The sequence below is a fragment of the Podarcis cretensis genome (assembly GCF_951804945.1).
Source record: "Podarcis cretensis genome assembly, chromosome: 6".
NCBI lineage: Eukaryota > Metazoa > Chordata > Lepidosauria > Squamata > Lacertidae > Podarcis > Podarcis cretensis.
This window is the reverse complement of record NC_137175.1, coordinates 64599679-64613442: the sequence shown is the minus strand read 5'-3', so window position 1 is coordinate 64613442 and position 13764 is coordinate 64599679. Positions and strand designations below refer to the sequence as shown.

Here is a 13764-nt window from a genome sequence, read left to right as displayed (position 1 = left end):
GGGAGAAATTTCAGTTAACACACAAGTATTTTTTACCTTTCCCTAAAAGCAAACTGCTTTTCCATAAAAGCCAGTGATTCTGCACGGGAACTTGCTACAGCATTTAGCAGGCTATGAAATTTGTGTGAGAGAAAGTTAGCAGGAACAAAATTTCCTCTCTTTTTCCCTACTAGCAAATGGCAGTAGCAAAATTATTTGCATCTTCTGCAGTTGTTTCTCTGCTGGCAAGCTATTTAAGGCAGCTATTTGGCTCTTTCCAGAAACTAGCACATCAGCAAAGAGATTCCTACAGGTGACACCAGTGACAGGCAAGCTTACCTCTACAGATGCAAACTCTTTAGTACATGAAGAGTTGGCTGGATCTGGAACAGCTTTCCCATGCCACCCACAAAGCAAAACAGAAAGTAGTGAGGAAAGCCTAGAAGGAAACAGTACAAAACAATACAGTACTTGCAAATCTATTTGTGAACTACTAATCCAGATAGTTGGGAGGGCAGGTGGCGCTGTGGGTTAAAGCCTCAGCGCCTAGGACTTGCCGATCGAAAGGTCGGCGGTTCGAATCCCTGCGGCGGGGTGCGCTCCCGCTGCTCGGTCCCAGCGCCTGCCAACCTAGCAGTTCGAAAGCACCTCCGGGTGCAAGTAGATAAATAGGGACCGCTTACCAGCGGGAAGGTAAACGGCGTTTCCGTGTGCGGCTCTGGCTCGCCAGAGCAGCGATGTCACGCTGGCCACGTGACCCGGAAGTGTCTCCGGACAGCGCTGGCCCCTGGCCTCTTAAGTGAGATGGGCGCACAACCCCAGAGTCTGTCAAGACTGGCCCGTACGGGCAGGGGTACCTTTACCTTTACCTTTAATCCAGATAGTTATGCAAGGAGACATGTTTCTAGCACAATATGCTGGGATTTTATACATGATGCTGTTTTCCTCATGTTGATGGGGTCTCTGCAGGGCCAAATGAAGTTAAATGGCTCGGCCTCTATGTCTCTGTTTTATGATAATCATATTCAAGTTAAAAATTGTGGTAATTATGGTTAGCATTCAGCTATGGTCCTTTATCTTATAGGACACGGGTCGTGCTGTGGGTTAAACCACAGAGCCTAGGACTTGCCGATCAGAAGGTCGGCGATTCGAATCCCCACGACAGGGTGAGTGCCAGTTGCTCGGTCCCAGCTTCTGCCAACCTAGCAGTTCGAAAGCACCTCAAAGTGCAAGTAGATAAATAGGTACCGCTCCAATGGGAAGGTAAACGGTGTTTCCATGTACTCCTCTGGTTCGCCAGAAGCGGCCTAGTCATGCTGGCCACATGACCCAGAAGCTGTATGCCAGCTACTTCGGTCAATAAAGCGAGATGAGTGCCACAACCCCAGAGTCTGCCACGACTGGACCTAATGGTCAGGGGTCCCTTTACCTTCACCTTTATGGTCCTTTATCTTAGGACTACTGATGCTCCTAAACCTAAGAAACTCACACCAAAATGTCCCCCTTATCTATATGTGCAACATACACCACCCCTGCCACTAATTCTGCTTCCTTAACCACATTGTGGCCGCTCACTTTTATTTCTCCTTTTTTCTTACTTTCCTTCTCACTCAAGCCATTCTCTGTGCTGTTTCTTCCTATTCCAAGAAACTGCTGTATCCATGGAGCCCCTTCGGTTGGACCTTCTACCTCCTAGTACTCTTGGCTGGGGGAGGCTAGGGGGAAGCTGTGTATCCTCTTTTAAATCTCCTGACATAAGCTGCCTATGAGCCACTATTGGCTCATTAACACTCTCCTGTTGCATAGATTTCCAGAGTATTCCTCAGAGATGCACTGAAGTACTGAAATTGTCAAAATCAGATTTGTTGTTAACTTGTAAAAGTCACAACGTTTTTTATTCTCTTTGGAGTTTTCCGTTTAAAACCTATTGAGAACCCAACAGGAGATTTGGAGTTTGGGTTTAATGAGCATAGGGCCTGACCATGTAACCTGACCATGTAACCTGAACACTGTATGCATTTTTTTATCATTACACTACTGTTCTTCAGTATACCATTTGCATGCTGTTAAATGTTTAGAAAGAAAGCATTCACTTACATTTGCCTAATGGATGGCACAAAACAGAGACAGATGGAAAGACCCACAATAATGCAGATTGTTAGAGCAGAACCCCAGCTGGGTGCATCTGTAAGTGCAAGATATCTGTTACTTTAGAAAGACTTCTTTATCATAATTATGCCAACTTCTTCTAATGGGAAGGGAGCTTTAAAACATTCTCTAACCTATTGCTAAAAATCTGAGATGCGCTTCTCTGATGCGTTCAGCAATTCTTGCAATTCTTATGCAGAACTAGTATTATTTCAGATGTATGATGCTGTTCACTATGTTGAGGAAATGGCACAACTTTGTGGCAGAACAAATTATTTGCATGCAGATGATTCAGTCTTCAGATAAGGCTGGGAGAGACCCTTGCCTGAAACCCTGGAGAGCCACTGTCATTACAGACAATACTGAGCTAGACAAATGGCTTGATTCAGTATAGGCCAGCTTTTGCATTCCTAACGATGCTTGATAGGCAGAACTACATCTGAGCCAAGCTGATACATCCACCCACACCAGTGACCAAACTCTTCCCCAAACCTGTCTTCAGTGCCAGTAGCTCACCCTGTGGTGTGCAAAGTTGGAAGTGCCTTCAGTGTACTACTATGGAGCCAAAACCTTTAATCCACCCCCCCCCCAATAATGACCTTTTATGTAAACCTCTTCTTTGTTTCCTTCAGGGCTCTCTCCAGCTTTTGTGGAAGCTGTCATCCATAAAACATATGCAGCACCAGGCTCTACACTTCTTACAGAGAACGGCTGTGGGGCTGTGCTAGGTATATCTGTTGGGAGCGGGGAGAAGGTTGAAAAGGAAGAGAATGAGGGAAATATGAGTATCAGCTAGTATCAAGTCACAAGTACTTTCTCCCATCCACACCCATCTTTCACCAAGCATTTGCAGTAGTCTACAACTTCAACAAGCACTTCTGAGCTTCTCCATCTGCTGCCAACCATTTCTGCCTAGGGTCTCAGCAGTTAATTTGTTTCTGAAGTGAAACCCAGTGTGGCTCCTGCTTGTGCAGCAGAGATTGTCCTTCCTCCCGTCCCCTCTGCAGCATCTCCTTGCACATCCCTGAAATCTGCTCCAGAGGATTGGGATCTTCTCCAGAGCGTATTTTGAGGGTGCATTAAGGGAAAAGAAACGAAGTCCCCTTACGCAAGCAGGCACCATCACTGGATGTCTCCCAATATCAATTCGGCTAAAATTTGCTTTCACAGTGATTTCACAGTAAAATGCCCAGCATTAATTAACAAAATCTAAGCTAAAACAAAGAATGACAACAGTGTATCGAAGTGATTTGTGCATCTGTTGTCATGTTGTGGGACGGGAGCCAGGGCACCCCTCCCCTCTGTTGAGAAACTTTGCTCCCATTTTTTTCCATAGAGGGACAGCTCCAGATGTTGCAAGGCCCCCACACCTATCACCTTTGACCATGATGGCTGGAGCCAATGGGAGTTGGAAGTTTCAACAGCACCCGTATGGCCACAGATTTGCCACCTTCAGTAGAGGGATCCAAGCCCTAATTTTTAACAGATACCTACCATAGACTTTAGGGGGCACCATGGCAAATTGCTTTTGCAAGTATAACTTGAAGTGAACAATGCAGCCCAATTGATGATCGTCCGGAATTTCCTGCCAGGAGACCAAAATGCTTCTTTCTTTTACTGTTGTGTTAATTTGAGGTCCTTTTAATGGGGCTGCAAAACATGAAATCATCTTGAGAAAACTGAATTGACTATGTTGGGTCTCAAAGGTATGTTTAGGTCTGGAGTGCCTTTGCCCTTACCTTTTGCTGATACATCTTCTGTTGTGGAAGCGGCTCTTCCTGCTCTGTTCTGGTAGAGGGCAAACACACTGATTTGATAACAGGTGTTAGGCTTTAGGCTCTCTAGAAAGGACAATAATGGTATTTGATGCAAATCTGTCTATTGTGAGACTGAGTCCAAGCCTAGTTTGAGAAAGCATGGGCTGGACAACACCTGATATTTAGTCATAGGTTGGACATAGGTGTAAAACATGGTTTTTAGAGCACTGCATTTACAAAGCATTTATATTCCTGTGAGTCAAATGGAATGACCCAAATAAACAGGGAACAAAGGAAAATAATAATAATGCTTTAGTGGTGGATTTGTTCTGCTTTGCCAGTCCTGTGAGGCTTCCCCAGTGCTATCACATTATTGCTGTCTGGAGGGGCTACAGAACTTCAAAAGTGAAAGAAAAATAAACCACAACTTTTGTGATATAAAAAGTTATGGGATTTCAGGTGGAAGCAATGGACTATGCACTGACTGGAAAGGAAGCTTTTCCAAACCCCAAAACCTTTCCAGTTGCAAACAGTATTGAATGTGGGATCATGTATGCCCACCTTGAGAGCATCATTAGCACAAATCATCCTGAATGTGCAATAATAATAATAAGGACATGGAGGGAACTGAAAGCTAACATTGAGTTTGGTAGTAATAAGGTGTTGAGCAGCTTGCTTTTATTAGATGAGCTCAGCTCATTGAGACTGACAGGACACAAATTCCTCTTTTGCCTCCAGTGACTATGATGAGAGCTGCAGCTCAAAAGAGATAATCTCTTGCCATCTGGAAATATTGGAAGGCAGAACGAACTATTGTGCAGTGCAAAGCTGCAGCCTAATGTGTGTGGGGGTGAAGTGCTATCCAAAAAGCTGTAATTGACCATCCTTTGCCAAGTGCACAGAGCTAGCCTTTCCCCTAATAAAGCCCACAGGGATGCCCACTACTCTCCTCCTGTGCAACTTACCTGTTGTTGCTGTGAGATTGGAGACGGGGATTTTGAGCCAGGTTATGGGAGTTCTCAAGTCACTGCTGTGATGGAGCTCTGCCCATTGTAGAACATAGCCATTGATAAAAGGGAAAGGTGCAATAGGGGCTTCCCATGCAACAGAGATTCTTCCGTTTCCCAGAGATACAGCAGAAAGATGGTTTGGGGGTGGCAGATCTTTTGAAAAGTTTTTTTTGGGGGGAGGGAGAGAGAGAAACACCAGGAAAAAATATTAAATCCATAGCTGAACACAGGAGTACAACATCAGAAATCAAAATTATCCAAGAGTAAAAGTAACTTGAGATGGAATAAGAACTGGAACTAAGCAATATGGATTAAGTCTAGACTATAATAAATCATGTTTTAGTTCTGTTGATCATGGCTAACTTGTCCCATCGATTTCAAGTGGGACTAAATCCGAACTTTCTTAGCCTGGACCCAAGTGTAATTCTAAGTCATTTGTGTAGCATTGATAACAAATACAGTAACAACAATAATACATTATTTATAAAGCACCTAAAATTGCTAGGCACTATACAGGAACATAATAGTTACCATAGTTAATGCCACAGTCCTTGCCAGTTAAGGGTTTTCTCTTTCCACTAGGAAATTATGGGAAGGATACCTGTGATCAAATACTAAACACAAATCTAAACAAAGCTGTGTGTGTTACTCCCTCCTCAGGACAATGCTGACCTATTACTTACAACTGGAGTAAAAAAATCTAATAAACTTAAAATGATGGTTTGCCATGTATAAAACATCGCAGTGCAGCTTTGTAATAGACAGAATCATATTGAAATCAGATGAATCGGGGGAAAGGGTCTTACCTGTAATTCCTAGTTTAGTAGTGATATAAATGGGTTGGGATATTCCCCGTGAGTTGTGAGAACAAATTGTAATGCTATAGTCTGTCTTAGGAATGATTTGTGAGAATGTGGTCTGCACTGTAGAATTTGTTCCCGTGTCTCTTTGACGCATCTGGTTTAGGGCTGAAAACGTCACTCTATACTCAAGACTTTTCCTTCTCACTTCTAATACACTCATCTATTAAAAAAATAAAATAAAATAGCGTATGTTTTACTTTGCATGTTTCCTTCTCACTTCTAATACACTCATCTATTAAAAAATAAAATAAAATAGCGTATGTTTTTCTTTGCATATTTCACCAACGCCCACACACGAAACAAGTTATAGCAGCAGTTTGAAGCCAGTGTTCATTCAGTTGGCCATTAGAGACTCAGGTTCAAATTCCCTCTCCTCCCCGCCACCGCCCCCCCAACCATGAAGCTCTCTGGATGAACTTGGGCCAGCCACATATACCCCTTCCAAGCATAACTGGCCTTCCTTGCAGGGGGGTTGTGAGGATAAAATGGGAGCAGAGAGGAGTCATGTAAGCCGCCTTAAGAAAAGGTGGGGCAGAAATGACAAGCTCCTGAGAGGTTACCATTTGTTATATTTTAAAAGTAATTTCTACAGCATTTTCTAACACACAAGTGTCAGTCTAAGAAACTTCCAAGGGAAGCCAGGCTGAGAGAAGGAGGCTTGTTCAAATAATCCTTGTTAGTATTATGGGGTGAGTGCGGATGTGGTACTTGGCTTCCCGTATTGAAGCAAGCTGCTGTCCCTCAGTATTGGTGCAGCATTTTAAGATGCAGGTTTCTTTCAGACTGCCCTCACCAAAGCCCTCTGATGTTGTTCCAATTTGACAGATGGGGAGTTGGAGCTGAGAGAGAATGAATTTGGCTGCCGCGGCAAAAGAAAACATCTCTTCTTCCCTCAGACTCCCGTCATTGTTTATATTACTGTACTACAATTTGATGAGAAGCTGGCTTGAGGGAAGTGGCTGAGTGTGTGTGTGTAAGAAGCTTCACCTCCCACAATGCATTGCATGGAAGGTGAAGTGGGCCCATGGCTGGTCCAATTGTAGCAAGTATATCCCCCCCCCCCAAAAAAAACCTCTCAAAGTGCTCTTGACAAAAAAAAACATTAGTCAAGAGCATACTTCACTAGCTTGGCACAGGCTACTTTCATTTAAGAGCAGACTTGGGCACATGAAATACAAACTCTCCTTATTAATTCCCCTTATATTGAGGCTCCATGTCCCTTCACATTTAAAGCAGTTTCAGGCCACTTTAAACCATCATGGTTTCCCCTAAAGAACCCAAGGAGCTGGTGTTTGTGAAGGTAGTGAGAGATGTTAGGAGACCCCAACTCCCCTCAGAGAGCGACAGTTCCCAGAGTTCCATGGGAAGAAGGATTGATTGTTAAACTACTTAGAATTCCAGGATTATTTGGGGAAGCTCTGTGTGTGTGTGTGTGTTGATGCTAGTATTATTGAACTCGGAGGGAATGTGAGGGAAAGACGACATAGTCTACTAGTGCATTTCATTGAAGTATTGTAGGGTGTGCCTCATTAAGGATTCTTAACTCTCAAACAGAGGCAAAGGTGACAAATGGGTGGAACCAAGAATACCGCAAGCTGAAGAAAGCACAGGTGAAACTGCAGCATGTCTTTCCTCTCTTCTAAGAAGCAGCCAGTATGAATGAGAATCTGCTTTCAGTGTGAATAACAAAAACAGGTAAGAAACTGCTTGTTTGAGCAAAGCTGTACTAAGAAGTGAGTAGCAGAGGGGAATGAGGGGAAGGCAGTGGTATAATGGAACAGGAAGTGGGTATGTGGGGAGAGAAACTTTGCTTATGGCCTTTTCTTAGGGCAGGAATGGTGTTATCTGCCAGAGCAACTGATGTACCTTCATTGGTCTGGCATGTGCATGGTTTCTAAGTTTGCTTTGTGGAGAGATTGGCTTAGAGGAAGGGTGCCTGTATTTTGAGGTGGGCATTTAAGCACGTTCCAGAACTTTAAGTGTGCACATTTAAAGTGGATTCAGGTGCTCTGTTAACCTAGTGCAAAACCACATACGCGAAAAGACTTCTTGCAGTTTGGAAAGTGACAGGGAAATGCATTGAAAATGTGGGATGAATGAATTATCAGCAAGATGATGTGTAACACTTTCTAAAGAAATCAGAATGAGTGTTTCATGGAGATCAGACCTAGTCTAACTAACATGTAAACTTTGTGACAGTAAGTATTTAAACACGCCTCATCTGGAGGCACCTAGAGTTGGAACCTCATCAAAGGAAATCAGTCCTGAGCCCTTGGTTATTTTCCTCATTCTCTTACTACATGTTAGTGGTTTAAATGGTAGCACTTCTTTGTACTTCTCTGCATTTTGTACTTCTATGTACTTCTCTGCATTTTGTACTTCTATGTACTTCTTTCTTCTGTGCATTTGCAATTAAAAGCCAAAGGTTGCATTTCCACTAGGAAAAGTTTTTTTGGGTTGTATGCCATGTTAGTCAAACTCAAAGTGGACCCGTTGAAATTAATGGAAATGACTAACTTAGGCCCATCAATTTTAATGGGTCTCTTCTGGGTACAACTTCCTTGAATTCAACCTGATGTGTTTTACAAGTTACACCTAGGCCACCAAAAGCACCACTGAATTCAATGGGCAAGCTATTCATAGGATTGCAGTCATGCCATATGGCTGATCAGGGATGCAATCCCAGGTCTCTCCAGCCAAGTTCTAACAGGCCAACTATTACACCACCCTTTGGCAGCTCACTATTCTATGGAATGTCAGTTGATCCAAAGAAATTGGGAACTCTGCTATGTACTTTTGCTCTTTGAAGAGGAGTTGCTTTTCTAATGCAGTAATGGGGTCGCTTACCCAAATCCCATCAACCCCAGCCATCTTGGCAGTTGTAGTCCCAACGAAACCTGGGCAGCCACAGATTTCCCACCCCTAAATTAGGGTAAGGAACTATTATGCTTTTGGTTTATATACACATACAGCAACACCCTCTAAATGGCGTAGGTGCGTAGATATTCTTACCTTCCAAAAAAGTGTAATATTCTGCGTTTCAGAAGACACATCTTCCATTAAATACCAGACATCAATTGGCTGAAGTGGTACTGGATGAAAGGAGAAAGAAGAACTTTATAACACATTGCATAGTTGATTTGGGTGTGGTTTTTGCAAAGTATTGGACAGCACATAGAAAACAAATGGGAAGGAATAGTTGTTTTATATAGTGGCGGGTCCCCACTGAAGAATGAGGTAGGTTGGTGTAGTTGCCTGGCAAGCAACTATAAAAGCCCCCCTGCACTTCACATAACCATGACTTAGCCAAATGAGATTGGAGCTAATATTTTCATCCAAAATATGTCATGGTGGTTGGGTCACTGTTGGAGCAAGCAGGGGGGGGGGGGAATAGTGGAAAGGTGATGTGCCTGAATGGCATAATCATCATGTATTGTTGCTTCCTCCCCTTATTTAGCCATCTTTACTCTGTTTTCTTGGGTAACTGTATTGTTACTTCATCTACAACCAGAGCAATTTTTTGGCTAGTTCTCCATGCTGACCTATGGCATTGTTTACCACAGAAACCAACCAGATCTTTCTGGGAAGCCCCTAAACCGAGATGAGGGCAACAGCCCTCTCTCACTGTTGAATTGTCACACAAATGCATGCTGTCTCTGATTCCAGAGGCAGCAATAGCTACCATGGCTTGTAGCTATTGATACCCTTATCCTCCATTTATTCCAAGCACTTTTAAAAGGTTTGCAGGTACTACGATAAAATGTCAGTTGCCACAAAGGCGTGAGAGGGAGACGTTCACACCTCTTACTGCATCTGTCAGTGACAGGAACTGATTATATCACTATTGGTCAGTGATGCAAGGGTGACAATTTATAGTAAAGTCTTTCTGTGCTTGACAGAAACCCACAAAGACATCAAAGACCATAAGCTACAAATTGCCATAGCTACAAATCGTTGCTGAAAGTTTTCTAAGTCACAGAGGAAATGAAGACTTTGTGACATGGTTCTGTGCGATGGTCCAGTTTGAAGGAAAGTGGACAATGTTTTTTATAATTATGAAGCAGGTCTTGCATGTTAGAATCTGAATACCTTTGAGACTGACCAAAGGCTGTTGTGCTCATGCGTCAGACTTACTCCTGCAGTGGAACCTTCTCCTCTTACGTCCCTCCTGCAGCCTCCCGTATACCCTCAAAATCTGCTCTAGAGGCTTGGAGGACCCTCCAGGGCAGATATTGGAGCCTGCAGGGAGAGGACAAGGCGGGGAAGTTCTGTTGTGCAGGCCACACAACATTGGTTCCACATCCTTGCTGTGTTAGTGGGTATTCTGCATGTATACCTTGTTGCTGATTTGTGATGACTGCTATGAGAGCTTTTCACTATAGACCCTTGATTCTTCTGATCTAGTCTTGTGCATCTGTTTCACTGAACAGAGAAAAATATTTCTTTCTTATGTCTTGTTTTGTTGCTTGGGTCTTCAGGCCATATGAATATTATTTCTATTCCTCACCGAATTCCTATGAGATGATAGTTTGGCTGCAAGCATGAATGTGTTATCTGATTTCTACATAGGTACAAAAGTAAATGCTAGGCATATCAAAATTGTATCACCTGCTTCTGTTTGAAACAACATACTCCAGTCACTCCATAATCCTTTGTTGGGCAGGAACCTGCAGGAAACCTGGAATTCATATGCTGTATCTGGCTTCAGGTCATGTAGATAATATCTTCTGCTGTTTATATTTTCAAGCTTGAATGAAAAGGAAAATACAGTGAGCATCAAATCTGTTTTCTAAACCAAATGCTGGGCCAGTGTTTCCCAGACGTGGGTCTCTAGCTGTCTTTGAACTTAAATTCCCATCATCCCTGACCACTGGTCCTGCTAGCTAGGGATGATGGGAGTTGTAGTCTAAAAACAGCTGGAGACCCTAAGTTTGGGAAACACTTTGCTAGGTCAATACAGGATCACAGTACTGTATACTACTAATTGCTGAATGGAACAAATGGTGCATTTCCTTTACCACAAGCTCTCATCCTGTCTCTTCAGAGGTGTGTGTAACTGAGGAGTAATTAACAGTGTTGGCGCCATTAGCACCTCATTAACCCATTAAAGTTGAATGGAACAGCAGGTTGTGAGGTCATTTCTTTCACTGTCACCTGGAGAATAACATGATTTTTTACCTTATGCTTGGTGGTGGTGCATTTAGGTAATTTTAGACCTTATGATCCTGGTGGGGGCATCTATTTGCATTGGGGTGGTTAGAATGTGGCACTTCAGACACATAGCTTCCGTTGTCCCTGGCTGTTGGTCATGCTAGCTCGGGCTGATGGGAGTTGGGAGTCCAAACAAGGTTAGCCACCCCTGCTTTAGATGGTAATGGACTTCGCTTCATTTCCTTAAGAGTGTTTTAGGACAGCCCTTCTGTGTTTAGGGGCCCTCCTCTTCCTTCTGCTGACAGGGGCCCTGGACATCAGCCCAAAGCCCTTCTCTAAATGCAGTACTGCTTTTACTATGATGAACTCTATGAGTGCAAGATTTACATATTATCTGTAGGCCTATAAAATGGCAAAGAAATGTATAGAGGAGCCTAGCGCCCAGGAACTTCTAGGTTCCTTGCTTCTATCAGTAGAAATCCATTTAGAAGTATGAGCTAAGTTGGTAACTGGGTTGTGAGTCTATGCAAAGTTGCCTGTTCCTGATCAGGTGTTTCCTGCTTGGCAGGGGGTTGGACTCAATGGCCCTTGTGGTCTCTTCCAACTCTATGATTCTATGATTCTATTCTATGATCTGAAACTAGGATGACTGCAGAATTTGAAGTGTGTGTGTTGTGTACACACCAACCATATTTTTCTATGCTGCTTCTTTTTCATCCTTGTAGTGTTCAAACAAGTATGTATACACAGGATCATCTATGAGCAGGTTGTCCTGGGAGATATTCCAAGTCTAGTAGTTCTGAGATAAATATCAAAAACTTAATTCTGTATAACATGCTCTTAATCCCTTCAGTATGGGTTGCTTAGGTTGTGTATGGAAAGAGGAATTTACATTACTGTAAATTTGTAAACAACCAAGCTGTTTTGCCATTTAGTAATACAAGAATACATTTAGAAAACATTACCGTGGTCCAAGAGTTGCTGTTCATTGGTTGGTATCTTAATCTAAAGTGTTGTGCCTCTTGTTGATCTTGCCACGAAATGCTGCAATTTCTTGCATCAAAACCATCAAATGCCACTGAGAGGTTCACGGGTGCGTGCGGCTTCACTGATTTATGGTGACCAAAAATACATTTGAAGGAAATGAAATAAATGAAAACACAGAAGTTAGTACTCTTGAAATTGCCAGTGGCCATACACAGAAAGCTTATACTAGTGATCCTTATTTTTTGAGGAATGAGCTGCGGACCCCTCTACTGGACTGGGAACTGCTCGTGAAAACATATTGCGTCCAGCAACGTAAGCTATTTTATGAGTCCATTCCTGTTGCTGCACTAGGAGCAGCCTGGTCAGTTGTATTACATGGGGAGCCTTGACCATGTTCATTTAAAGAAGAGGACAGAGTCCAGCTCCTTTCCCCCACACCCTCACAAAAATAAAGAACAGATGCCCCAGTCAAATACAAATGACTGACTGGTAAAATGCCGATATGTGCTGGCATGCATTAGCCCCTCTGCATTTTTACCTTCAACTGTTCTTTATTTCCACTGCTATATATCACTGTTCTAGATAACCTATTATTCTAACTATCTCTCTACTTGGGACAATTAGGAGTACAGGTGGCTAACAAATCTAAAAGATAAACAGCACCTCTTTTTCTCTTTATGGGCATCAGATTTTAATGGAAGCAGGCAGGTTCCACTGCAAAGGACTTTGCCACCATGTGCTTTTTCAAAAACATGCTAAGCAATATGGTCACTACGTGAAGTTCTCCCTCTTCACATGACTCACTCATATGGGAACTCTGCAATCAAGGCTTTTTTAAAAAAACAAAAAGGCGATTCAGTGTTTCGTGTGTGAGTCAGTGCTGATTAATAGTACTGCCGTTCTCACAAGTTAACTACTCAACCGTAGCCCAAGTTTAACACGTCATTCTCTGTATACAGCATTTACTTTCATTTCTGAACAATTGTGTCCTATACCACAGAAGCTGCACACAACCCCCCTATTTCTGATATACTGTGATAGAGTGGGAGCCTGCTGTTTAGACAAGAAAGCAAACAATCACCACTGACCATAGGAGCCTAGGGGGCAAGGTCCTTTCGTGCCCTCCCTAAAATATTTGAGGGGGCCAGGCCACCCCAAAGTTGATGGGCATTGTCATTCAAATAGTGTGTGTGTGCTATGTCTTGTAATTGATTATGTGGGTGGGGCTTATCTGCCCTGCCCCCAATATTTTATTCAAGTTGGCACCTCTGCCACTGACCAAGTGAATTGTGGCACAGGCTTCTTTTGTTTCATTGGCTTCTTGGTGGGTAAAAGGAAATTGCACCCAAACAAATACTCTCTAGAAAGCCTTTGGAGTGCCAGCCAAATAATATGATTTAAATTGAGGAAAATTCCTGACATTTACCTATGTCAATTAATCTGAATTGAATTGGTTGGGAAGAAACCTTTCCCAGTCCATTGGTGGCATTGATGACAACTGTATAGGTGGACTGAAAATCCAACTTCATTCTGAGCTCTACTGAGCCATATGAGCTATTTTTATTCCTTTCATCTTTCCATACTGTTGATTCATTGGTGGTTCCATTTGTTAGCCTGCAATAGAAAGATAAACCTGGATGAAAACGTCATCCCTTTTCTACCCTCAAAGAATGTTGCTTTGTTGCTGAGATTAGAATAATTTCACACCCATAAAACATTGTGCGACAGTTAATGGAATACTGCTCAGCACCATATTATATACAGTCAATTGGCACTTCTGTTAAGCAGATTACATGATCTGAACCCAGAGCTGCTTAGGTCCAGGAGTTGGGGCCATAGCAGATGACACAATTAGCAACCCACAAAGTA

General features: G+C 42.8%; 1 protein-coding gene across 2 annotated transcripts in view; it reads right to left on the bottom strand.

The window, feature by feature from the left end:
- The window catches only part of IL12RB2 (interleukin 12 receptor subunit beta 2), a 31976-nt gene that overhangs the window by 7584 nt on the left and 10628 nt on the right, over positions 1 to 13764 (bottom strand). For both annotated transcript variants that reach the window (XM_079982017.1, XM_079982018.1), the window contains 11 exons: positions 13322 to 13509; positions 11874 to 12016; positions 10366 to 10504; positions 8770 to 8849; positions 5701 to 5917; positions 4850 to 5047; positions 3867 to 3968; positions 3622 to 3777; positions 2727 to 2861; positions 2077 to 2164; positions 319 to 418 (listed from right to left, as the gene is read on the bottom strand). In XM_079982017.1, the coding sequence (XP_079838143.1) occupies positions 319 to 418; positions 2077 to 2164; positions 2727 to 2861; positions 3622 to 3777; positions 3867 to 3968; positions 4850 to 5047; positions 5701 to 5917; positions 8770 to 8849; positions 10366 to 10504; positions 11874 to 12016; positions 13322 to 13509 (1546 nt within the window). The remainder of the gene's footprint in view (positions 1 to 318; positions 419 to 2076; positions 2165 to 2726; positions 2862 to 3621; positions 3778 to 3866; positions 3969 to 4849; positions 5048 to 5700; positions 5918 to 8769; positions 8850 to 10365; positions 10505 to 11873; positions 12017 to 13321; positions 13510 to 13764) is intronic.